The 26,833-nt window shown below is 40.2% G+C and overlaps 1 protein-coding gene across 2 annotated transcripts in view; it reads left to right on the top strand.

The window, feature by feature from the left end:
• The window catches only part of LOC138023444 (outer dense fiber protein 2-like), a 35,347-nt gene extending 12,751 nt beyond the window's left edge, over window positions 1-22,596 (top strand). For both annotated transcript variants that reach the window (XM_068870449.1, XM_068870446.1), the window contains exons 10-28: window positions 375-506; window positions 758-832; window positions 1,302-1,373; window positions 2,638-2,754; window positions 4,112-4,183; window positions 4,725-4,768; window positions 5,581-5,650; window positions 6,144-6,232; window positions 6,321-6,372; window positions 6,488-6,571; window positions 7,224-7,283; window positions 13,011-13,115; window positions 13,521-13,580; window positions 13,697-13,795; window positions 15,282-15,382; window positions 15,843-15,924; window positions 16,255-16,368; window positions 20,207-20,299; window positions 21,977-22,596. In XM_068870449.1, coding sequence (XP_068726550.1) covers window positions 375-506; window positions 758-832; window positions 1,302-1,373; window positions 2,638-2,754; window positions 4,112-4,183; window positions 4,725-4,768; window positions 5,581-5,650; window positions 6,144-6,232; window positions 6,321-6,372; window positions 6,488-6,571; window positions 7,224-7,283; window positions 13,011-13,115; window positions 13,521-13,580; window positions 13,697-13,795; window positions 15,282-15,382; window positions 15,843-15,924; window positions 16,255-16,368; window positions 20,207-20,299; window positions 21,977-22,123 — 1,668 coding nt within the window. In that variant the 3' untranslated portion in view covers window positions 22,124-22,596. The remainder of the gene's footprint in view (window positions 1-374; window positions 507-757; window positions 833-1,301; window positions 1,374-2,637; window positions 2,755-4,111; window positions 4,184-4,724; window positions 4,769-5,580; window positions 5,651-6,143; window positions 6,233-6,320; window positions 6,373-6,487; window positions 6,572-7,223; window positions 7,284-13,010; window positions 13,116-13,520; window positions 13,581-13,696; window positions 13,796-15,281; window positions 15,383-15,842; window positions 15,925-16,254; window positions 16,369-20,206; window positions 20,300-21,976) is intronic.
• Window positions 22,597-26,833: the final 4,237 nt, after the last annotated feature.

Genomic DNA, 26,833 nt, shown 5'->3' with positions numbered 1-26,833 from the left:
TACGCCACAAGGCCGGTCGCATCAAGCGCGATACACAGATACAGCAAATGGTTATCTTCCTTCAATAGAAGTCTCTAAGGATAAAAAAAACGAAAAAACAAAAAAGAGATGATAGAGGCACTTTTGTACTTCCGACTGATAAGGACTTCAAAGACTAGGTTTAAATGTTCAGTAAATCTAGCGAGAGGTAATACACCGCGCAAGTTCCTACATTTGTACGTTCCGTGAACCTAAACTAACCGTAATTTTCTTTATCGCCTACTGTCCTACCTTGTTTCGAATCACCGGGTTTCCTGAAAACGCAGGAACAGCCTCGCTGTCTCTAAGCCCTATTTATTTGGTCAAATTCTTTTTTTTTTTTTTTCATTCTTCAGGATAAACGTATGTCAGCCGCTGACACTACACTCCTTACCAGACAACGAGAAATGTTGCTACAAAAGTTAGACGAGTTCGAAAGAACAAATAAAGCCTTGCGGCGACTTCTCAGGGAACAACAAGCTACAGAGGTAGTACAAACTGCTTGCTAGCCAGTAATAAGTTAAGCGATGGTCAATTGCTTTTGAAAAGAAATTTTGCAGTTGCTTTGATTTTGTATCGCTTCGTTGAATGAATGGCAAATGAATCCCTCGCCACATAGCAGTTAAAGCAAAAGAAGTATTTTATTCAGAAGGATTTTCCTGTGGTTTGTGCCCACTGCATGCATTTGCCCTGTGTACAACAACCCTTATAAAGAAGATTTGTCCGATTGCCTCGACAGGAAGAACATGACAATTTGCTAAAACAACAGGAAGTTCTGTTAAAGCGGTTAACACAGTCCGATACAACGAATGAGGTGAGAGTAAGACTTCTAGTTCCTAACCTGCAAAACAATGACTGTTCAATACGTTTCTACCCTGTTCGACCGCTCGTGGGTCCGTTATTGGTTCCGAGCACCATTCTGTAAAACTGAAGATTTTGCTTTCGCTTTGAGGCCTTCATACTGCTGGGTTGTCCATCAAGGGTTGTGCCACTAACGACAGGGCCGTAACAAAACCTTTGTAGTGTGTCCCGAGCGCGAATACTTGGCGTCATAGGCTTCAACGGGCTTCCGTGCGAGTCACAGCTGTACTTATCAGCTCCAGGTAATGAAGCCATCTTCAGCTTTTAGCGAAAATTTTGTCGAGAGAACTGAAGTTTCATTTTACTCTCTTTGTCAAAGTCAGAGTGCATGGTTTCGTATTCATAGAATAGAACCGTTTCATTTTTGTCATCATTTTTTCAAGAGGATGACTAATATTCAATCAATCACTTGATTTCTTTAGAGGTTACAGGTGGAAGTGGCTGAAAGAGACAGGCAAATTGAGACGTTATTGTCTCAAGTCGAGGCCGACAAGGTTTGCGTCAAATGATTATGAACTTTATTTAGTTGTCAACTGTATTCGGCGCTGCGGCTCTAATTGGGGATAGAGTGCAGAAATCAAATCGACTCATGATTGGCCACCGTACAGAAATTCTAAAAGCTGACGTTTCGCTCTTCGTCAGAGCCCTTCGCTCTGACGAAGGGCTAACGCTCGAAACATCAGCTTTCAGAATCTCTGTACGGTGGCCAATTTACATTATCAACTCTGTTGATACTACTTCCCCACCGCCGCAGCACCACAGTTTCTTTAGAAACTACCCCCTTCAAAATCATAGGATGGTTTTTGAGGAGAGGGAAAAACCAGTGTACCCGGAGAATAACCTCGCGGAGCAGAGAAGAGAACCATCAAACTCAACCCACATGTGATTCCAAATCTGGAAATCGAAACCGGGCCACATTGGTTGGAGGCAAGTGCTCTTACCACTGCACCATCCCTGCTCTCCAATTGAATTGATGTGCTTACTATTGCGTGGGTCGTCTGCTTAACTGCAAAAAAAAAAAAAAAACATTTTAGTTTGGGTTGCAGTCCAGTCATGTGCGAACAACCAGTGAAAGTGATGGTGTATCCTTTCCCCTCTTCCTTCCCTTTGTCTTTGGTTCGTGTCGGCTATGTTTGACGGGTATGTACTAAATACAATATGAGCGACCGTATTGTATCGGATAAACAATGTCAAGCCGAAGGCGAGACATTTTATATCCGATACAATACGGGCGCGAATATTGTATTTAGTACATACCCGTCAAACATAGCCGACACGAACCAACTTAGAAGGTTTACCAACTTAGAATGCAATGGAGAATGCAATGTCGAGCCGAAGGCGAGACATTTTATATCCGATACAATACGGGCGCGAATATTGTATTGTGCTTATGAAATGTCAGCATTTAAGTGTTAATGTACACGAGGTATTTTTGGCGATTCAAGACATTTTTAAGCGTGAAAATTGAAAGAAATATAGATGTAAATGAAGAGAAAGCTGTATCAGAAATACAGATATTGATTAATAAAACATTTCTTTTGTTTTCCCATGATGAAGTATTAATGAGTTTTATAATGTTAAATACAGCGCCACTGATCAGAGGAAAATCAAACAGAGGTATAATTTACCAACTAAGATTCCGAAAATCGCACACTGAACAACTTCCAGTGACTGTAGCAACTTGGCGAGAATCACTTGGGATTCATTTATTGGACTTGTGGGACACATTGAATTATAACATATTTGTTTAACTTTCAGGATCAGGCGGTTGCCTTTGAAGAGCTCAAGAAAACAATGGAAACAACTCGGGCGCACCTTCAGAACCAACTTCGTTCCAAGGAAATGGAAAGTAACAGACTGTCAGTGCAAATAAGAGTAAGTAAGACCGTGCTGGCTGGTGACAATTTACTAGGGGACAAGATGACGATTTTCGTGACTGACAAAGACTATCTCATTCAACTAGACAATGCGAACAGGTACTATTTTCCGTAGCACTTCAAAATTTTAAAGATACAGTGCCAACAGGTATTCAATAGTACAACCCTCTCGCTCAAGCTGGATGCTCTAACCATGCATTTGTTACGTGCTGGAATGACCAAGAGATGTCCGCGAACTTGTGAGGCATAAGTAAAAAGATCTCCCGAGTACGATATAAGGCACGCAACAGAAGTGTGACAACGAGCAGTTATTTAATTAGTTTTATACTGTTACAATTATAGATTAAAGATTAAGTTAAGCAGTTCGTAAAGCAGGCTTACAGTCTTTCATGGCCATACAGGTATTGATCTTGATCAACTTCGAACTCCAAGTTTCACTGACTGTACTGTGTAGACATCAATGCTTGACTTCCATGATTCACTGGATTCTTTCCCCTCACTTTCCTTCTCGGCTATCGTCTCTTCTCTCCGGATATATTAAGGTCAAAGGTCATATCTACACCATAGTTACTGCAGTTAATTATAGCTTCATCACAGTTCAGCATAAGATCAATCACAGCCAGCCACGAGGGTAAGCCCTCGGGAAAAACAGTTTTTTTCTATTTCTTAAAAGACTGACTTTATACTTTTACTCTAAGCACCTAGAATATTCTATTGCTATTTATAGTGTATTACAAGGTGTACTATTTGTGGAAACTGCTGAGTCACATTAAAGAAATTTCTGGAATATAACAGATTGTAACATAATTCTAGAAAACTCTGGAATTGCATGACAGAAAAACTAAAAGTGATTCTGATCCTCATAACACATTGAACTATTGTAGACTCATTTCTTGGCTTTGACAAGAACTGCATCTTGCGGTCACATAGCCATATCAATACATCGATGGCTTCACTCTTGGCAGCCAGCTACTTGACGGGGACTGCTCACATCACTGGGAAATCCTGGCAACCCAGCCATGTGCCTCCACCCCCTTTTTTATTGAGTTGTTTCATTGCTCTGACGCTCTCTTTGTGGTTCTTTTCAAAACCATTTCATAGCGCGTGGAAGCATCATTTTAAAGCAGAATTGATTTGTTATAAACAGAATAGTATTGTGATACGATTTCCTTCAAGCTGAAATATGATATGTCTTAATTTTTAAACTTGTTAAGACAAGATTGCCAAATCAGTATGTTTGTATTCTTTGAAAGTGTTAATTCGTGTGCGAACATCGAATTTGAGGACGATCATACCAGGTCATCATTTCGAAGAATTGTCATTTTTCACTGATGGTGCCTTCTTTTTGTGTTCAGAGCCTCGAAGATCAAGGCGAACAAGGAAGACTAGAACTGGAACATATGCAGGGATTACTAGCAGCACAAAGGGTAAGAAGGGCTTGTTCACGAGGCGTAATGACGTGAAGGTGTCTAAAGGAAAGTGCCAGTTACCTCCCGTTTACCAAATAGGGAGTCGAAGAAACGACCACGGAAGCTTCGGCTTCAAAATATCAGTTAGCGCAATCATAAGGGTTTTCCATCTCGTACGAACGAACTATTTTATAACTGAATTTGTACGAACAGTCGTAAAATAAAGGTAGGAAACGAAGGGTTCACTGTTGTAAGCTCACGTTGTTGTCAAATCTTAAAATTCAAATAAAGGGGTATTGACTTCTCGATTACTTGTATTTTGCGGTGGTGAGAATGGCTCAATGACTACCGTAACTCGTACTTAAATTATAAACAAAGATAGCCGCTGTGTATTCAGGGAACCAGTACCAAGTTAACTCATCCTGGATAAGTGAGTGAATTTGCGGGTACAGAAAAAACATTTTCAGATCTCGTTTTTCTTTCTTTCTTTTTTTGCTTATTTTTTGATCAACACGCCGTTGTTTACTTTTTGACCGTAAGAGAATCTTTTCTTACACAGGAAAAGAGTACTAGAGAAAAAGAAGCCCTCAAGAAAGCTGCAAGGTAAAATCGATTTTTTTATTCGAGGCACAGACTATAGTGACGATTTTATAAAGTTGGTTCTTGGGCGTTCTACCTACATGTACTTGGCTTTGGGGTGGGCGGTTCCAACCCCCATGTTAATTCCTGGGAGTCCAACCTCACATTCATACATAGATACTTAATTGACCACTCCCCCACAGGGGCTTTTCAGGGCCAATGAACACAATCACGACAGAACATAACATTCAACTGCTAAGAACCCCAGCTGGCCGGAGGCAAGCTAGTTGGCTATTTGCAAGTGCAGCTGAGACGTTGAGCCAGGGACTACCAGGAACAAGTTTAACCAGTGGCCAGAACGTGTCTTGAACCCGGTATCGCCGGGTCCCCGGAACCCGGGATCCCCGGATCCCCGGATCAAGGCAAGCGCCCTAACCACTGGGCCACTCTGCCTCCTGCCTGCCTCCTCAGTGCCTTCATGTGCAGCTTAGGCATTAATAAAGTTTAGGTCAGACTCGCGTGTTTGCTCATTACTGGCTGTAATGAGTTCCCAATCACTTTCTTTTTATGCGTCTTCCCCTCCCCCAAAGACCACAGAAACCACATTGAATGCACCAGACTCCCATCTTCCATTTAAGCGAGACACTTTTTGGATATTCAAATAACAAAACGACTGCCGTTTTTGAGTTGTTATTTTCTGTCGGCGTTGATTATTGATCATCATGTGCTCGCTGTTCTTTTTGCGTTTTATTAGTTTTGCAATATTATTGATTGGTAATCCTTCAATATGCGGATACGCTTGAGTCCTCGATCATTTTTCCTTTTTAATCCTAAAGAATGCAAAAGGATCGTGTCGGCGAAAGAGAAAAAGATTTGGAAATTTTACAAGAAAAGCTAGCAGAACGGGTAAGTTGTAACAAAGTTGAATGGTTTTTCCCATGTGGGCCTGTCTTGGTCACTTCGACACAGTCGAGAACGACGAAATGCAGTGACAATTAACGAGAGGATGTAAAATTTGACATTATTGCAATCATTTCGAGATTTTTCTCAGTAAGTTGTTCAGGACATAAAATGTAAATCACCTATGCACCTATTTCACTGGTGTAACCGGCGTGGAAGTTTTGGAAGTTTAGACAGAAAACTGAAGCTTTATCGTCCGGTCCTTACGTACTCCATAACCTCAAATCTGGTCATTTTAGGTCGTTGGCCGGACGAGAAATGTATCGAAATGTAAAACGCATGTGATTCTATTTGTTCATCAAACCAACTGTTTTCAGTTTTGGCGTTCTGTAAGACGCCGGTCTTAAGGTCTCGATTAACGAGCGACCGACAACGAAAATCGCCTGCCACGCGTAAAACACGCTTTTCTCAAAACGATTATGGTGTCCAACTCCTTTAGGACATGGCACTGAACGAAACAAAGAGATCAGAGGCAAGCTTAAAAGAAGAAAGAGGTGACGCCGAGCTTGAAATCAGAACTTTAAAAAGGTGGGTTGTCATTGACTTCCTTTGCTCGTTACCTTTTTCCCTTTCGAAGAATTATTTTTAATCACTGTACTTTTATTAACACTTTTAGTCGTGTTAAAGAACTTCACGAAATGATGGAAAGTTCAGAAAAAGATGCCCAGGTGGAGTAACATTCTGATTTTAGCGGCGAACAACTCCTCTGCATAGTCAGTGGTATGTTGTAGGCTTGTTACTGTCTCGTGACTTCACTCAAAAAAGAGTTTTTTGTTATTTTAGAGTAACAGCGAAGCCCTAACAGCAAAGCTGAGCGGCAGAACCCAAGAGGTCAACGCATTAAGACTGGAAAATGAACAACTCAAGGTGAAAACAAAATAAGGCTCAGTTTAGAATTCCTTCTGAAGGATTGGATTTTATTTCCAATAATTCGAAAGCCAAATGTTGGACTCCCGAAACTGATCATACGGAAATTATGCTTACTCTTATGGTAACTTTTTCCTTTGTTTCGGTGAATAAAACACGGCCGCTGGTCAGTCGTGGGGAAGCCAAGAATACTGAATTTACTGTTTTTGTCCAGATGCAAACATGAGTATATTTCTTTTTCTCAACACCTCTCTCGCTTTATATTTTTCTGATATATCTCACTACCCTCCCACCTCCATATCCACAATTGTTTATCTCCTCTCTCTCTCTCCTTTCTACTACTATCAGTCCTATTCTGGGTTCGCCTATTTCTTTGGGAAACGCTCATTTCTTGTGAGAATCGATCTCTACAATCCATAGGCTGTAGACCAACCTTGTCTGGCTATGAACTTCCAAAACTCAACGGGGCCAATCGTAACGTAAGCGAAACATGTGTGCTAGCAAAGCTCGATGTAATTTAACCAATGGTGTTCCAGTGATGGGGCGGAGACTTTTAGCAAATCGCGACGCACAGTAATGGCAAATCAAGGGTATCGCGAAACTTTTTTTTAGTAACTTTATTAAAACAAACGCTGTATTGCACTAATTCCAGGCTGATATCGCTGCGTTAGAGGAGCGACTTCATGAAGAGGAACAGAGAGCCGCAAGTAAGGTATGTAGGAAAAAATTAGCATGCATGTGACTGTACCATGGCATTGCGTACCGAAAATGCACTTGTTCCTTATAAATAGTGAAGAATCTGGAGAAAGGTTGGTATGTATTATATGAGAACTTTCAGGGGCGAATTCATGTTTCTTCACGAGAGGACTATTCATGAGAACATTTACATTTTCCAAGTTAAAAATGACGCCGGAGCTGAGGAGAGGAACTAGATCGTAATAAGAAGTTTGCATCAGATATTGTCAACGATGAAATGATGTATATGAAATGGATCATATATGAACTGCGGATATGAAATCAAGTAAACGGCTATGATCCTCGCAGTTATGAACGCAATTTTTGCAATTGCGTAGAGAAGCCTGAAAAATTCAGGACTTCAACGGGGTTTGAACCCGTGACCTCGCGATACCAGTGGGACGCTCTAACCAACTGAGTTATGAAGCCACTGACGTTGGGAGCTGGTCATTTGTGGGTTTCCGTGAGGAATGAATCAACGATGAAATGATATAATTATGAAATGGATCATATATGAACTGCGGATATGAAATCAAGTGAAGCTATGATCCTCGCAGTTATGAGCGCAATTTTTGCACCGGTATCGCGATGTCACGGGTTCAAACCCCGTTGAAGTCCTGAATTTTTCAGGCGTCTCTACAAATTGCGTTTATAACTGCGAGGATCATGGCTTCACTTGATAAGATATTGTATTGGGAACCCCCGCTAATCATCGTGGAAGGAACAAAATAATTTTGTCTGGTAGGATTTATAGACAGTAGAGTAGCAGAGTAGTTAGCTGAAAGGAGTAAATTGGTTGTCCTGTGTTAGGTTAGAGCAGCGGAAACAAAGTTAGCAGAACTATTGACAAACCTTAAGAAGTATGAAGAAGTAGTGAAGAAGTACAAGTCAAAGGTAGCTCAGATTTTTAGTTATCTGACTTGTTAGGATTGCACGTTCAGTCTGATCTTTGACTAATATCCCACTTTCGATATATTAAAATTCAGTCCAAAACAAAAGGCATCATCTCAAGGCTCTGGGGAATGAATGTAAGGATTTGTATGAGTTTATTCCCTAGAGCCTCGAGATGATGCCTGTTGTTTCGGACTAAATTTTAATATATCGAAAGTGGGCTATTGCCTACGAGATGGTTTGATTTACGAAAGTTGCTTATACTGATAAGCACCCTTCCAGCAGAACCTTTCTTAGTTCGACGAGAAAAAAAGCAGACTCTGCAAAAATCGTGTAAAGTCTTTGTTAAATATGCGCAAGCCGTTTCTTGGAGACCGTTTCAAACCCAGGCCAAGTCTCGATCGCACTCCTAAACGCCATATTGATTTTCGTTTTGAAGGCTCGAATTTGACCATTAGTCTACCTCGCCTTGTCAAAAATGTGATACGCGCGCTCCCTAAACCGGTTTCACCGGAGTGACTAGCCCAGAAACTTCGGCTGCGGCGACTTGACACGATTTCTGAGTTTTAGAGGGGCTCTGCTCGCAGAGTGATTGATAAGTGTTTGGCCGTAGTTATGAAGTGGAGCTGTCTGTCATGGCACTGTGATGTAACTGTGTCGTGTTTTCTTCCCTTTAGTCCCTTGTTCAACTGGGTATGCACAACGTCTAAAAGAGAAATCGACTGCAGTGAGTCATAGTTTCTCTTATGCGTCCCCGTATCTTTCCTAATGCAAGTCATTCGCATCACCTTGTTATTAAATGTCAGTCGTAGGTGAACATTTAACATTGGCGAGTCCTTACGTTTCACAGATTCATTTCATTGGAATGAATAGTCTTAACATCACTTCCTTATGTTTCGGAAATCTAATATATCGACCCAGTAAACGAATGTTTGTAATAGGCCAACCATATTCTCACCAGCTACGTGCTACGTAACATTCTACGTTGTCCTTTCGTTAAAGCAAAACAAACATGCTCTTTTTCGATACAGTTTACATGATGTGCTGCATTGATACACGAACACATCCGAAACAGAAGTAACGCAACTCTACTGCGTTGTATCATGAAATGGACGAAACTGTAGAATTAATTGCTCTGTTGTTAGGTCAATACTTCAGGAACGGAATTAACGCAACTTTACAGCATGTGCCAAAATGTAAAATTATGTACTGTATTGTTAGGTCGACACCTCAGAAACGGAAGTAACGCAACTTCATACCAGCGTATGCGAGTATCGGTCAAGGATAGACCAGCTTAAAAAGCAGGTAGAATAGCTTCGAGAATAATAACAACTAACAAGTAGTCATGGAAAGTCAAACGTTTGCAAAAAAAGCGAAATTCAAACTGAAAGTTTTCTAGATGTTGTAATAATTTACAAGCGAAAAGTGTTGATTGCTACAGATGGTCATGGTTTTTTTGCGCTCAGTGACACCTTTTAATAATAATAATAATAATAATAATAATAATAATAATAATAATAATAATAATAATAATAATAATAATAATAATAATAAATGCTTATTTAAACTGAAAAAAAAATACCGTTTAACTTAAAACGACCTTGTACAGTACCCCCTATTAGTTTTCAATTGAATATTCTCATTTGCGTTGTAGTGCAAATAGACAATAGATGTGCTTTCTTAGTTTGACTTTTATTATTTTTAAATTTTTAATACCGTACGACATTTCCAATATTTACCGTAGTGTCCGTACAGTTTACTTACATTAAGATATTTATAATATGTTACATACAATGCAAACTACTTACAGGACGTTTACAATATTTAGGAAAAGACAACACACACGAAAATATGTCGGTCCAAAGGGGCTGCGTGAGCGTTCATCTTCGCAAGAGATTAAAAAAATATCTATATACAAAGCAATTACTTAAATGAATGTCTTGATAGGAAGGGTGTTATTTAGTCTAAACTAATTCTTTTGGAATTCAGGGTGTTACAATAATTTGCAATTTGTTTTACTTAGCCTGGTGAGCTTTCTTCTACATCATGACAAACAACATCAACGCACTTAGTGATCGGTACCGTCCACGTGAATGATCACACGTCAAAACTTTGTGCAAATAAAGAAAGTCAGCTTTTAGAACATTGTCATGGAGAGAAAAAGAGTGTTCACATGGTCTTCATTCAAATTTCATCCTTGCAGTAAAATGTTTATACGCCTCACCACTGCAGTCCAGAAGGGCCTCATACTGGAAAGGCGCAGTAAGATTACAATAGGTTGTTGTGTAAGCTGTTTTAGCGGCATTCAGACTGCGAAAGCAGCGGGTAGTCTTCTGTTTATAATTTTCTACGGTTGAATTGAAAAACGTGGATACGGAAAGTACTTTTCTATGTGTTTCTTTCACACAGAATTTTATACTTTCTGCTAACATTTGTTTTCTGCATCGATCTACAGCATAGAAGTGACAGAGATGAAATTAAAAAACTGACAGTTTGTGCCAAAGAATATGAAGCCATGCTTCACGAATACAAAAATCAGGTAGACAAGAGCGTCTGGAGGATTTAAGGAGCTGAGAATGGTCTTATCATCAACTTAGGCGTAATCATTACATCAGCATCATCATTATTTGATAGAGCATTTGAAGGAAGTGCATATGCTCAACCTCGTTGCCAGGGTCTTTCATCTCCCCACCCCAGAGGGAGCGAGGGTCTTTCTTCCCTGGCTTCCTCTGGGGTGGGGAGATGAAAGACCATGCGAAAGAGGTTGGCGTATTCTTTGAGTCCAGCGAAAAGGAATTTTAGTAGAGTGGCTTTAAATTCATTATTCCAGACCGAAAATTCAATGCTTTGCCATAGTAGGCTTTCCTTTGTTGTTCTCCGCCATAATCCTTTGCTCTTGACTTCTTTAAAGCCGAAATTTTTATCAAGAATCTTGGATCGTGCCCACTGTTTTGATTTCACTCTTAGTCGCAGTAAATTGTTTTGTTAGATGTTTACGAAGGTAGTTGCAAGCTAAATGAGGTAGTGTAAACGGATAATTTTGGTTTCTTGGACAGATAATTAGTTATGAGGCGGATATACGCACCTTGAAAGCTAACCTCAACCAGAGTGAACATTTGTTGACAGATCATAGAGCCAGGGTAGGTAGAAAAAGCCACCTCGCGCTTTGTGGCTTAGTTGGATATCTCCGGACTACTGTGCATGTTCGAACTTCTGCCAGACTATTATGCAGGGTCTTATATCTGAGGAAAAGTTCTTCCCTTGTAACTACTTTTGCAAATGGTAGAATTTTCAACTTTTCGTGGATAAGGACGCTAAACTGAACGTCCCCTCTTACTCTTTAGCATTCATAGCCTCTCTGGGACGTTCACGAACCCACAGACTATGCGCAAAGAGTAGAGCGGAACGTTCTCGGTGTAATGGACTGTTTTGCTCGTACAAGCAAAAAAGTGGCAGAGGATACCTTGGATTCTCATAAAGGCTAATGGTGTGTACGAGGCCATCTAAACAAAACATTCGTCTTTGCTCACGCTCACTCTGGGTTTCTAACTTTCTACATATGCTCACTACTTACAAACTCTGCATTCCAATAAGTCAAAATTGTTTACGCGTATCGTTCCGTCGAAGGAACTTGTCTGACCCGACAATTCGCGGAGTTCATAATTTCCTTGTCATTGCACTTTTTCTTTCGCTTAACAGAACATTTTTTCCTTGACATCGTCATTCAAACAAGCCTTGATTTGTAACTCATCCATCTTGGAAGAATATTCATGTAAAGAAAAGCTTACAGACCTCTGATCTTGTTATTTTTGTTCAGTGTACCTACAACCAAGATCAGATCGCTGAGCTAAATTCTGCTATTAAAGACTACGAAGTTTTGTTTCGTGATTATAAAGAGCAGGTAGGGTAGACTAGGAGAAACATAGCTTAGTTGCTTGGAAGTCAAAAATTTCTGTTAGGTATTTGAAAATTAGAACAGGTAGCTGGTACGAAATACGGGTTTGGAAAGTGTAGCTAGAAAAGGGTGGCGGGTGCAGAATTTTTATCTTTGGTAGCATAGAAACAGCCCTCGTGGTCCCAAGACTATCAAGGAGATACCCTTTTTGAACTCTCGCTTCATTGAAGGAGTAATTACTTTTTGTCTATTGACATTTTGTTTTGATATCTACATCGAGCTCGCTGAAACAAAGTTTGAAGCGAAAAGTATGTCCAGGTTTGACCGAAATTAGATGCACACCCAATTTTGACATCCAACACGAAGTGTCCCTTCAAGTCTAAGCATTTGCTACCTATTTTCAACAATAAGGTAAAGGTAAAGTTTAGCGTTAGTTTTAACTTTGGGTAACTGCAGCAGTTAATATTTACATAAAAGAGCAGCATTTTGGAGACACTTTGTGATGTAACTTGTCTGTATTCCGAGACACGAGTGATGTTGAAGTTGGTAAGAAAAGCAAGGGGACACTTCGTGACGCTTATTGGAATTCGCGCATCTAATTAGGGTCAAACCTAGACATATCGGGAAGCGGAACCCTTCAGCAGCCTTCAGTTCCTTGTTTAAGATTTCCTTCGGCTCCCCCACCATTTATTTCTCTATTCCACGAGTCCTCAAGTGATAACCTTTGTTTCATTAAGATGGTAATTTTCGTTGAGATGTCGTCTCACAAAATTTTTGTGAGATATTTTTAGGGCTAGATTTCTAACCTCAACACAACGTCACCACCACTTTGGTGATGGCTTTGTCGTCATTCCTTAACCTCGTGAATTCCTCAATAGGTGTAGTTTACAGTTTACCTCGCACTTTTTTCATGAACAGATCGACAGGTACCGCAGGGAAGCTGAAGAAACCAAAAACAGATTGTACGAATACGAAGCCGACAGCCAGCGACAGCAACAGGAACATGCTTTAGAAAACGAGAAGGTGCACCTTTTTTCATTCAACAAAGATTTAGGATCTTGCCTAGAACCCAAGCTTTTTTCCTTCCACAAGGTGGGAAAAAAGAGGAAACCCTTGTTGGAATTTGTCCAAGCGCAACCTTGATGCTTGAATAAAAATGGTTGAATAAAAATGGCTGGGCTTGCCTGCACATGCTCGTGTTTCAACTTCTCCCTGACCCCGCGACTGTGTTTCAAGCCTACCGCCCTTTGTAAGTAGAAGGTCGGTTGCTTTCTGCCACTGAGTTGGATTTTTTTTTACGCTGTTAGATCTGCGTGAATTTTTTCTCTCTCAAAGGTGAAAGGGACCACGGAAAAATATGGGATTAGAACTTTTCCTTTTAATTTCGGAAACCTCCAACTTTGTTTCCCTTTTTTGTCCTTTTTTTAGGTGAAAATGAAAATGCAGCAAAGACTTCAAGAACTCGAGCCCCTTACAGATTTACTCAAAGTAAGTCGACCTACAACTGGGACTTTACCTCAGGCCTTTGACTCTCATCTTACAAAGCCTTTTCTTGATATTATATTGCTGCATAAATAAGACCTGTGTCTTTTTATATCTTGCAGTCAACAGATGCTCGATTCCAGGAATCGCAGGATAGGTTGTTAGCTTACGAGAGACGCTGTGGTGATCACTCAAAGCTCATATCAGAATTGACTCAAAAGGTGACGTCGCTTTCGCATCAGCACTGTTCAGTGGTAGACTAACATACGCCAGGTGGTATAATGGAATTATGGCCAAGCAAAAGCGCATTAAGGTTTCACGTCTGAAAATCAAAAAGGTGTCTGCAAAATGATTATTCGGTAGTCTTATTGGATAAGCCGAATGGTAAAACGTAGGCCTCGACTTGAAAAATGTCTGTTCACGTTAAAGAATCCACCCGCTGTTCGTTGAGATCATGGTTCCATGCGGTCCCGGTGGCGTGGTAGTCCTAGCCTATTACATGATGCCGTATTCTATGTTTGGATCTACTGTACCCATGCTCGTCGCCTTTCATCTTCAATTGGTGGTTTGCAACCAACCTCGAGAGAGATTGGTAACAATGGTGAAAAATGTACAAATGCTAGATAATAAACGAATGAAAGATCTATTGTTGGTTTCGGCCAACCAGACGGCAATTACGTAACATACAAATCACATATAGGAAAAGAGAAGTAAAGGAACTTTATTTAAGTGTCTAGTCGTTCTAGCGCTGGAGCGCTAATTGGGGACACTGTAAACTGAAATTAACAATGAGAGTAAATCAAGTCAAATGTTGGTTTTTGAGGAGAGGGGAAACCGGAGTACCCGGAGAAAACCTCTCGGTGCAGAGTAGAGAACCAACAAACTCAACCCACATATGATGCCGAGTCCGGGAATCGAACCCGTGCCACATTGGTGGAAGGCGAGTGCTTTCACCACTGCGCCATCCCTGCAGCCCATATGAAGACTAAATAAATGAAGACTAAACATATGAAGACTAAATGGGAGCTAAGACAAGGACGACGGCCACAAGATCGTCACTCTAAAGTACAGCTTGCCATTAAATGTGGCACTAAGCATTTATTCCAAAACGTTACGCTTTTAATGATGTGCAGGAAACATCTAGGTTTCATACTGTTACACTGTTTATTAAGGCACATGGAGAGCGTGTAGATCTGCTCACTGGATCTTTTTTTGCAAAGATTTGTTGACGTAACCGTGAATACACATACTCTACGCACGTTTACGTTTAAGGAGTGTAACGCCAGCATTTAACATGAAGTACATTTTGTACTCTGGTTAGTGCTTTATCCACTGGATAAAGTTATACGGCCCTCGAACATCCGGAGCCTGAAATATCGGTAATTTCAAGAAGTTATATTGGAAATAAGGCCGCGAAATTAACCGAAGTGTTTAAAAGCGAGCAAAGGTTTGCTCATGAATCTTATTGTTTCCGGTCTCGTTCATGTCGTCGTTGCCAAAGGTGTGTCCCTCCTTATGAGACGTAGGCACATCCACCGAGGTTCAGTAAGGGCAGCTTTACCATTCATTTTTAAGGGCCGAGTTGTTTCTGGACAGTGAATCCCTGTTTGTCCTCTTATTTTCAAGGATACAACCTTCCTTTGTTCTCCTTACTAAAAGCTGCCTCCTGTCTATGATTTTAATTCGTATTTTGTTTGGTCATTTTAGGTGGAAATGCAAACTGACCAGTTAGAACATTTTCGGGAAAAGTTAAGATTGGCGCAAGAAGAGACTAGAAGCATGCAAGCAAAGAATGAAGTTTTGGACAGGTTTGTTGACTGGTTTAAAATCAGTGAAGGCAGTAGTAGAGTAATACTGCGATGAAAAATGTCGAAGTGCTTGAGAAGTATCACCATGGTTTGAAGAAAATGTATTAACATCGTCATGGCATATTCCAAAAGAAGCCTCTGGTGTTCTGTGAAGAAGACCGTCTTTAACTCTCAAACCCTGCACTTCTAGCGCGACTTTTTTGGAAACCATTGACAGGTCTGGAGAAGACATGCAGTTATGAGGTCATACAAGTGCACCAATGAAACGACAGTTTTTCGCCGCAAGGCAACGTGTTTTATGAGTTTGAGTCTGACTTTGGCAAAACAATGTACTTTGAGGTTAGGTGGAAATTGATTCGCAGTTCCTTACCAGGTCTTTTTTCTGTGGTAAACAAAAATTTTTAAAAAAAATTCTGCACAATCTTTCAACCAGTTTGTGTTTTTTTTTTTTTTTTGCCAGGAAACTGTCTGATTCTGATCAGCAGAACAGGGAACTTATCGGTGTTATCAGCAAAAAAGAGGAGTCTTTGTATCAATCGCAGGTGCGAGGCACAATTGTACCACCATCCTTTTGTTTTAAAAACTGTTCAGCTTGGTGATGACTGGAATTCTTTCGGCTTTAAAAATACAATTTTGCTGGAAATTACTCGGCTTCTTCCTCTTTTCCTTTGGCCACTTGTCAAGGCAGAAAATTTCCAGAGCTGAGAGCATTCGCTTTCTACTCGTGGCCCAGGTTCAATTCGCGCGCTCCACCCAATAAGTGATGCGGCCCTGTCCGGCCTAGAGAAAGCGGGCTTTCAAATTAGGATCACATAAAACTCTAGAAACGGAACGAGTTTGATTAACTTATTTTGTCCTTGTTCTTTTAATAGCAACGACACGAGGATCTCCGAGCGGAGAATATCCGATTGAACCAGCAGCTTGAGTCATCAGTGCTTGATGCCAGACGACAAGTTGACAGTCAGAAGGAAAAGGCTTTAGTAAAGGTAAGACCAAAATAGTAAAGATAAGTGTGGTCGAGTCGGTGAAATAAAGAAAGTTCATACAGTTTTATCCCGGTCCATTCAGCTCTTGAGGGGCGGTTGTCTTCTCCCAAGCTAGACTTGCTATATCCATTTCAACAAACTTTGTCCATCCTTGTAACCATTGGACAGAGCAGTTGCGGGTGTCTGCGCTACCTTTGATTCAAGAAATAGTAGTGCTGTAAACGAGGGAAGATCCTCAGTTCATATTTGTTTCAGTTTGGTATACCGGTGCGGGCTTCGTGATTGGAATGAGTCAACGTTTCTTAAGATCAACTGAGAGTTTTAGTTTTCGTTGAGGAGATGAAGAGGCTTAAAAAGGGTTTTCAGCTGAGCGCGCGCGTGTAAGCCACACACGCGATTCTAAAAGCTGCTCGTGTCAGGTCATGATTTAAAATGGGTCACCAGAAATAAAGAAATACCGCTAATATCGTACACCTTTCTTCTCATTCCTGTATGTATGGAATATAAATAGACATCTCCTATTCACGAAAACTACGAAAATTGTACACAAACGGTTTAATGGTCACTTAAATCCGTTTGTGTTGGCCTGTAGCTCCACACGCGCGTGCACTCGAACGAGCAGATGACGCATGCGTAAATGCTGATATTGTAACCCCCTCATTTTTCCTGATTTTGCAACTTTACTCGTTTATATCTCTGCTTCCGTAGGGTGACTTTTTTTTCATTTTTTGCATGTCAGATTAATTTAAAACGTTTGTCTTTCAAATTTAAAAAAAAAATCCGTAGGTTAAAAAGAAAAAAATTAGAGACGCATTTCAAAAAAACTGATTTTTCTGAAAAACTGACCTACAGATTTTGCCGAATTTTAAATATTCTAGGGATTATTTCTAACATTATCTGGTAACCCTGAAAGGGAAGATTTCACGGTCCCGTTTTTTCAACAACGACAATATATCTTGATTTTAAGGCTCAAAGAAATGCCTTATCGTTGCCATGGTAACGTTATTTTGGAGGAAAATGTGTTGAGTACTTATTACCCTGGAAAAATTTCGTCTAGATATGATTACCCTAACTGTATCTAAGGACAGAATATGTTTATTTCTTTGAAAAAAGGAGAAACTATTTGGAGCCACCTTTAAGGGCCTATATATATAATGGTAATAGGACTGAGTGGAGTCCAATTTGGTCTGTAATCATACGAGTGATTAACAAAATGGGACGACCGCGTAGCGGGAGTCTGATTTGTTTAATCACGTGTACGATTACAGACCAAATTGGTCGACACGATGTCCTGTTACCAATTAATCATAACCATTACAATTTCTGAGAAAACAAAATTAATGCATTCCTAATGTTAACTAGATGCTTCTGTGAAGCATACACTGGCTTGCCTGTGGTACGTGCTACAGAAAATCAGAAGGCACTGAATTGTGTGGTATTGAAATACAGCATTCCAGTCTCTGAAGAATAACAAATAAAAGAGAAGCGAGAAACATTGGCTTCTGGGCTGACATGTTGATAATTTTCAAGTTCCCTCACAACTTCTTTTCACCACAAGTGTGCCCTATGAGCATCCGAAAACTTTGTAATAATAAACTTCACTGAAGTCAAGCCCTGTTTCGCGGGGTTAGTGTTGGGATGGGAGACCAAAACAATAAACCCCTCATAAAAAACAGATACATCTGACCGAAAATACTATTAACGCTAACAAATGCGAACTCAGCAAGGTACAGATTCTGTTAGCTTGCTTAATGCAAAACAAATATTGATGAAAAAGCAAATAAATATTGATACACAGTTTTCAGAAAGAGCAGAAGGAAGTTTCCCGGACGGTCGATCGAGAATAAATATTTACGACATGAAAACAACATTAATTTTGAACCGTGAATATAGAATATAAAAAGTTACGATCAGCGACAAACATTTTGGGAGATTTTTGCTACGTTCAAGTAAATTGCAAAATCGAAAGTGACATGGCCGGAATTCAGCGGGCGCCGTGATTAAGTTACCGCGGCATGTTTACTCGCCAAACAGTGAAGCATCTGTGTCAAATGATGGCAAGATACCGGGTTTTTGTAAGTTTCTTTTTCTGTCAAGTGTTATCAAGTTTGACAATGAAATGAGCGAAGTCAAAACAAAGATCACAATCGCCCAACTCTTGTTTATGCAAAGTCAAAATTTACTCTCCAAGACGCGTACAACGTTATTTATCACCAGGTAATTCCATCATTTTGGAAATAGCAGCTACTTTATTATTCATCTGCGTCACAAGTTTTCACTGATTTTGGGCCTCATTTTGTTGAAACTCAAGCACGCTTCCAACAGGCCTGTGAACCCTTCCTGCTTACAGAGCAATACTAAAAAACTTCTCCCATATCACATTTGAACCTTAAGCTCGAAAATTCAATACACAACATGATATTATAATTCACAAAGGCAGAAAATACCACAGAATCCTTTTCCAGCGAAAATTTTATTGAAACAAACAACATATTTGCTCTTAGAGGCGAAAACCTCTTCCTATTTGATTGCGTGCGTGAAGACAACAAACTCAATTGTGTCAAATTACCATGTACTTCAGGTAAATACTGCTCACTTTGATTTCGTCTCGAAGGGCGATAGATTGTTGTCGAAGTCCAGTACTCGTCGCTTTTGAGATTCATGCCTAGTTTATCCAACTGACTTTCCATTATTGAGCTCCATAAGGGTATATTTTGTTTAAGGATCCACTAAAACGCCATTCGCGTTGCATGACTTTCGACGCCATTGCAGGCTAAGTTAATGATTCTACTGTGTCCACAAGAGAAATCTACGCAGTTCCACTACCCTCTCGATCCTAAGAAAATACGCGCAGAAGGCTCTATACACAAAGACACTACTTACCAGGGGAGTGACAGGCAAGACTTTTACCGACACGGAAAAAAAAAAAAAAAAAAGAAAACAAACAAACTAAACGTAGACCTCGACTGGGTTTGCCCATAGGCAACCCAGTAAAAATTGTCTATTTTGGAAAATCCCCAGTTTGGTAGGGTAAGTGGTTGTTGCTATGGTTATTGTGATAAATTCTGTGATTGGTGGATTAAGCTGAGTGCACTTAATGTGATTGGCTGATGTAACTGTCCGATTTCAGGTATCCGATTTCAGCCAACTGTCCGATTTCCATGTCCGATTTCAACCCTACACAATAATTAGTGAAAAATAAAGTAGTTAATGCACCAATCAAATTTGAGAAAATTGTAAGAAAAACGCAAAATTATGTATTTTGATGACACCCAAAATGCCCAAAAACTAGAATTAAACGTTTCAATAACCATTTAAGACCGTTAAAACAAAAGGAAAGAGAAGCATGGATGAACAAAAATGGACAAGATTGAAACGGATTTCATTTGGGTAATCATGAAAAAAAGTCGGCCCGACGTTGTTCACGTTTATGGCACATCGCCTGGATAAAGGCCGTCTTTCCTCAGAATCATCTTCTTTGAGATGTAACGATCATTTTATTAGTAAAGGAATTCCACATTAAGCCTGGTTTTCACTAGCAACGCAAGCACAAGAAATTCGTATCAAGTGAAAACACAAGCACACGACGCATAGACAAAGATTCACTAGTTCCATGTTCTCTGTTACAACGCGGCGCTACCAGTGAAATCTGGAAGAGGTCTTTTTCATCACTGCTTGCGTCAGGCCTTTACACGGTGAAAAAAGCGCTCTTGTGCTTGCGTCGATAGTGAAAACCAGGCTTTACTATTTTCGAGTTTTATACTCGTGATAAACACCCTAAAATAACGTGACATAGTCCCTTTAAATTTGTAAAAATCGTTTCGTTTTGTTTTTCTAGGAACGTGCTGCACAAGCGCGCATTACAGACCTGGAAGCTCAGCTGGGCCGAGCCACTGCGTCAGCGGCGCAGCTCAAGAAAAGCAAGGATGAGGTGACTTAGCAGTTTTAGTTATACTACTTCACATTTTCAGCAACCTCATGAAACCCTTTCGTGTCGAATCCAAAAATTTTCATACCGGCCCGAAGGTGTACCAAGCGTAGGTGCGTTTTCCGGATACCATAGTTCTATATATTCAGGAGGAAGGCTTTCCTAGACACGAACCGAAAACCGAAAGTTTTAAAGGTCCGTTCTTTGCAGAGTAAGCGGACCATGGTTTCACAAATGGAATTTCGGAACTTTTCAAAACAGAGATTTCTTCCATTTGAAAAAATAAAGAAAAATGCTGCCCTTCGATTTCGATCCTTTGTCGATCGGTTTTTATAAGCGTGTTGTTTTCCTGAGGACTCCTAGCAACTAACTTCAAGATGAAATACTAAAAGTATTTTGCCTTCTTTGCACCTGCTGAAGTTTGCTTCCTGAATTGCGAGGATTGCTCACATGTGATACCACGCATGGCTGATTATGGTTGGATTCTCAGTGAATCGGTTGGTTGACTGACGTAATTATTAGTGTCAGTGAAAGTGATCATCGCAGTTATGAAGCAACTTGGAGCCTGAAGAAATCCAGAGATTCCATGTATTCTTTCTATCATACCTTCATCTGTTGCGGGATAGAATGCGAACTAACAGGTGACCATCTCCCAGATGGCTTGATAGCTCAGATGGTAGAACAACTGCGATGCAATCACACAATCATGTGTTCGAGTCCAGTTCAAGCCCTGATTTTGTCCATCTTCTTCGCAACTGCTCGAGTTGCTTCGTAACCGCGATGATCACTTTGACTGAGACCTACATACATTCACTGAATAAAGGGCCTCCACAGACGAGGCAATATGTTATCGATAGAGCCACTTTCGTATAACCTTGAAAAAGTGTTCGCAGCTTGTTTCACGAACCAATGCTTGGCAAGATTAAAACAAAGCTTCTCCTTGTTCCCGCAAACAGTTCGATTGCATAAATCAAATTATGTGAAAGTGAAATGCCGATCGCTTTCCAGAAAGTTCCATGGAGAGATGACGTTGTTTCATCCGCGTTCGCTAAGCCAATGAAAATGTTTTTGTTCGATAAGCCAATTGAATGTTTTGCATATCTGTTTACGCTCTGTTTTTGATTTTATTTTTCAAGATCATAAGAAAGTCGCTTAACTTTTTAGTTGTCGGCAACTGCCTTTCTCCCCTCTGTGAGCAAGTTATCGATAACTTGCTCACAACGACGCAACGACGCAACGACGCAAACGACTTTTGAAGTCAGCGGTTTTCCTTTTTGTTGTCGCTACTTCCCCAGGCTCCCGCAAAACGTACCGTTTATCGACAACTAAACGTTTCGTCTTGGGAGACGTATTTCCCAACATTAACAGTGGTCGATTTAATTAAGTTGTCGACTGTAAACAGTTGTCGATAACAACTTGCCTCGTCTGTGGAGGGCCTAAATTACTGATTGATTGATTTATAGGTCGATCAATTAACTGAGGTTACGTAAGGTAATACAGTGCGCAGAGAAAGCAGGTGTATGCCTTTGCGCTCCTTTTGGTTAAACGCCCGTTTATCAACAAACCAACATTTCTAAATTCCAATTCGATCCGATGCAGGACGCCCCTGAAAACCACTTTCGCGTGAGTGGAGCTTCCTAGGTGAATATCATTAATTATTACTATTTAATTCCATTTCAGGCCGAGCGACGCTATAATTCCAAGCTGTATGATATGCGCGACAGACTAGACCAAGCGAACAGCACGACACGGAGCATGCAGAACTATGTTTCCTTTTTGAAATCTTCTTACGCAAACGTATTCGATGAACTCGAATCTCCAAGATGACCGACAGATTAGCTAGGAACTGTCCACGGTCTGAGACGTGGGTTTTATTGTTAGGAAATCAAAATTTATTTAACTTTTTTTAAACCCATACGCCGTGGCGGGTTTTTAAGTTACTTCGTCCCTTTTTTACGTATTGGATTTTAGTCTTTTCCTGCTCTTTAGCTCCTTATTTCTCCGTTATTTTCCAATCTGATTTTCTCACTTGTAGGTAATCGTTTTAGTTATTTTTTACACTTCAACATCTTTAACAAACAAATAAATAACTTTTATCTACTCTGTTTGACTGCAATTGAGTCAGTACTTGTCTAATGTAAAGTTTGCAAGTTTTTTATAAAATGAACGGAATTCAGTTTCATTTCTACTCCAACTGGTTTGTGAGGCCGGAAACGACTCGGATTGAACACGATGTAGATAGCTACGTTTCTCCGCCCATAGACAAGTGTATTTTTTAAGTGAATAAATTAAGGATGAATGATTTTGAACTGCTGTTGTGTCCTTAAAGGAATAACGGTAATTATAAAATAATGGGCCATTTCCGAGTTGCTGTTTGTCTCGGTTTCGAAGTGAGTCTTGGTGCTCAACTATTGTAAGGGAATTCCATTTGAATGGTTGTGCACCAGAACTCGCTTTGAAACTGACGCATGCAGCACTCTCATTGGTCAATAGTTATGTTTAGATGAGAGTATGGAAACACGGCTGTGACATCACACTAATTTTGATTGGTTATACGTTGTCAGACGTGCGTTTTGATTGGCTGGTAGGCAATATGAGCGTGTATCAAGAAAATCTGTTTCAATCAAGAATTTTCCTTCATTTGTCGAATTATCTTTATAAAAGCAATAGAGGACTGCGTCTCGGCTTTGCATAACTGTCTCGAATTCTCCCAACTTCCTGTCGTGTTTACATGAGGCTGTGAAAACACGGAAAACGTCCTTTATTGCTTAAATATAGCATACACTTCCGCGACACTTCCGTTCGCTTTCAAACAATGTAATTTCCCTACCCTTAAATGACTTAAACCCATTTTTATACACGCACATAAATTGGCACGGTAGCAATATTTGGAGCACCCCTATAATTTCTGGTGTGGGTGCCTAATATTCCTTCTGTTTGTTCTGTTTACACAAGGAATTAACCGTGCCGTGCCAGATTTTTGTGCTTATGTAAAGCGGGCTTTGGTGCATGAAGGAAATCCTTGGTGACAGATTCGGAACTGAGAAGATAAACATTGAGTAAGGACGTTTTTCTGTTTTGTCAGGGGTAACTCACGATTTCAAAACGGTTAAAATTTCGATGGTTGTGATGAGTACCTTCGTTAAAGTCACGGTGCTTTTAAAATTTACGACTTCGGAAACCACTGGACTTTCCCCACAGGATGAGTAATACAGTGACAAAGCTGTAATAGCAAGAAACGAACTTTCAATTTTTTTTCTACGTCTAGAGGTTTTCCTCTGTAAAGTTTCAGTAAGAACGGATCTCGACACTTTATTTGTAACGTATACTTTCATAGCTGGCGTGAGCGTTTCCGTTCCAAGCCACGCAGACACGTCGGGATAAAAACAAACGTATAAAAAATACACTGAAAAGATTTTGAATAATAATGTGCCTTTTATTTAAGTATCAACTCAGAACTGTATTTAGCACTGGGGCACTAATTGGAGACACCGCTGCACAGAAATCAAATGAACTCAATCAACTATCAAACCAGAGGTTAGTTTTTGAGGAGAGAGTAAAACTGGAGTACCCGGAGAATAACCTCTCGGAGCAGAGTAGAGAACCAACATACTCAACTTATGTGTGACACAAAGTCGGGGAGTCGAACCCCGGCCCCCTTGGTGGGAGGCGAGTGATTTTTACCACTGCGCCATCCCCGGCGGCTCCCACGAGCATATTTGTGCATCTAACACAAAACCATCTGCTTGTTGTTATCCCGAATCGTGGGTGTGCTCTTGTACACTCCGAACAGGCTTTTTACCATGCGAGAGACCTCCTTAATATGGATCCCAAATTAACCAAATAGGGATACTTTCCAGTGCCAATCAAATGCCAGTACTTACAATGGCGCTGAGTATTGCCCAATCAGCATCAGTGACCGGTTTACGGCGGTCAAATTAAAGTACTGCTTGACTTGATAATGGCAGCCGTATGCTTCTTCTGACTGCCAAATTAGACTTGGCTAACGGACAAGTCCAACCTTGGCAGTCCTCAAAATTCTAATTTTTTCCCAGCTATTTTTTAATTGAACAGCATAGAAATGAAAATATTTGAAATACAAAGACAAAGGAATCACTATCTATCATATTTTAACTAGACCCTCCGTGAGTGTACACTGGGCTGCCTGTGGTACACGCACCGTTCCAGACATTTTTTTCAAGTTGAGAGGTCATTAAGACCATGTAAGGGGTCACCCAGAAGTCATACCAGCAGAGGCCCTTTGGCTCACAGGTTCTCACACGTTCGTACGACGAAACAGATCTGTCCTTGCGTAATATGTAGCTCTAACAGTGCACGATATTGTTTTGGTATTGTCTATCATTGTAGTTAAGTGCCATGGTAGAAGCCTTGGGTAAATAGCCTGAGAAGACATGTGGTTACTAGCAAAGTACTGAACCCAGAAAGATTGAAGAAAATAAATGGGAAGTGAGAAACATTGGCTTCTGTTAATAAACTTCTTTTCACCACAAGTTTACGCGTGCCCTCTGAGCATCTGACATATACCCCTTCGTAAAACAGAAGCATTGGACCGAAAATACTATTAACGTTAACAAATGCAAATTCAGCAAGGTAAAGATTTTGTTAGCTTGCTTTATGCAAAAACAAATATTGATGCAAAAGTAAATAAATATTGATACACAGTTTTTAGAAAGAGCAGAAGGAAGTTTCCCGGACGGTCGCTAGAGAATAACATATTTACAACATGAAAACAACATTAATTTTGAACCGTGAATATAGAATATAAACAGTTACGATCAGCGACAAACATTTTGGGAGATTTTTGCTAAGTTCAGTTTTGTTATTGTACGTTTTGGCTGCACAAATAAATCGCAAATCGAAAGTGACATCGCCGGAATTCAGCGGGCGCGTGATTAAGTTACCGCGGCATGTTTACTCGCCAAAAAGTGAAGCATCTGTGTCAAGTGATGGCAAGATACCAAGTTTCTTTTTCTGTCAAGTGTTATAAAGTTTGACAATAAATGAGCGAATTCAAAACAAAGATCACAATCGCCCACCATTGTTTCTGCAAAGTCAAAGACGAAGTTATTTATCACCAGGTAATTCCATCATTTTGGAAATAGCAGCTACTTTATTATTCACCGGCGTCACAATTTTTTGCTGATTTTGGGGCTCATTTTGTTGAAACTCAAGCACGCTTCCAACAGACCTGCTTATTTTCATGAAACCTTTAATTTGCTGCTTACAGAGCAATACTAAAAATATCCACCCGTATCACGTTTCAACCTTAAGCTCGAAAATTCAATACACAACATGATATTATAATTCACAAAGGCAGAAAATATCACAGAATCCTTTTCCAGCGAAACATTTAATTGAAACAAAAAACATAAGATGCACTAAAACGCCATTCGCGTTGCAATGACTTTCGACGCCATTGCTGGTTAACGAGAATAACAAACTCACGAGGCAGAATGTATATTATATTTGATTAAGTTAGCACAACAGAAAGACGCTAACCTCATTTTGACACGAAAATGCTTTACTATTGCCATAAAAACTATCCAGTTAAGCTTGCATATTATAAAACATGATGAATTCATAAAGGCCACCTTTTCCAGCGAACAATTTTTTGAAACAAACAACATATTTGCTATTAGAGGCAAAAACCCCTTCCTATTTCATTACGTGCGTGAAGAGAAAAAACTCAATCGTGTCAAATATGCGCAATATTACAACAAACTAACATTTCAGGATCAAACCGTTTCCATCAAGAACCTTTTCCTTGAATAATGAAGCACAAAATAGACGACAAGCTTTCTTTCAAATAATTCTTGGCTGTGACATTTCCAATTTTTTTTACCTGAAGACTGTGCAGAGTTGATCGCAGATCCACTAAGGTGTTCGATTCGTTCTCTGTCTTTGTTGAACCCATAAGTTACCAGAGAATTTTCCATTTGGTTTCAGTGTTCTACATAACAGCACACTTGGTAAATATTATTTTAGAAATGCAGCTCACTTTGATTTCTGCTCGACGGGCGACAGATTGTTGTCGAAGTCCATTACTCGTCGCTTTTGAGATTCCAGGTGTTGTTTTTCACCGCCTGCCTGCTTTATCCAACTGACTTTCAATTATTGAGCTCCATAAGGGTATATTTGTTTAAGGATCCACTAAAACGCCATTCGCGTTACAATGACTTTCGACGCCATTGCAGGCTACAATAGGTTAATGATTCTACTGTGTCCACCAGAGAAATCTACGCAGTTCCACTACCCGCTCGATCCTAAGAAAATACGCGCAGAAGGCTCTATGCACAAAGATACCACTTACCAGGGGAGTGACAGGCAAGACTTTTACCGACACGGAAGAAAAAAAGAAAAATAACACCGAACAAATGCCATCCACTTTTAGACTGGGATTGCCATACAGCAACCCAGTAAAAAATAACACCGCACAAATGCCAGACACTTTTAGACTGCGATTGCCATACGGCAACCCAGTAATTAGCTGAGGCGACATACAAGTTTCGCGATAAA

Source organism: Montipora capricornis, chromosome 2, assembly GCF_036669925.1.
Source record: "Montipora capricornis isolate CH-2021 chromosome 2, ASM3666992v2, whole genome shotgun sequence".
Lineage (NCBI taxonomy): Eukaryota > Metazoa > Cnidaria > Anthozoa > Scleractinia > Acroporidae > Montipora > Montipora capricornis.
The sequence above is the reverse complement of the archived record's forward strand: the minus strand, read 5'-3'. Positions and strand labels throughout refer to the sequence as shown.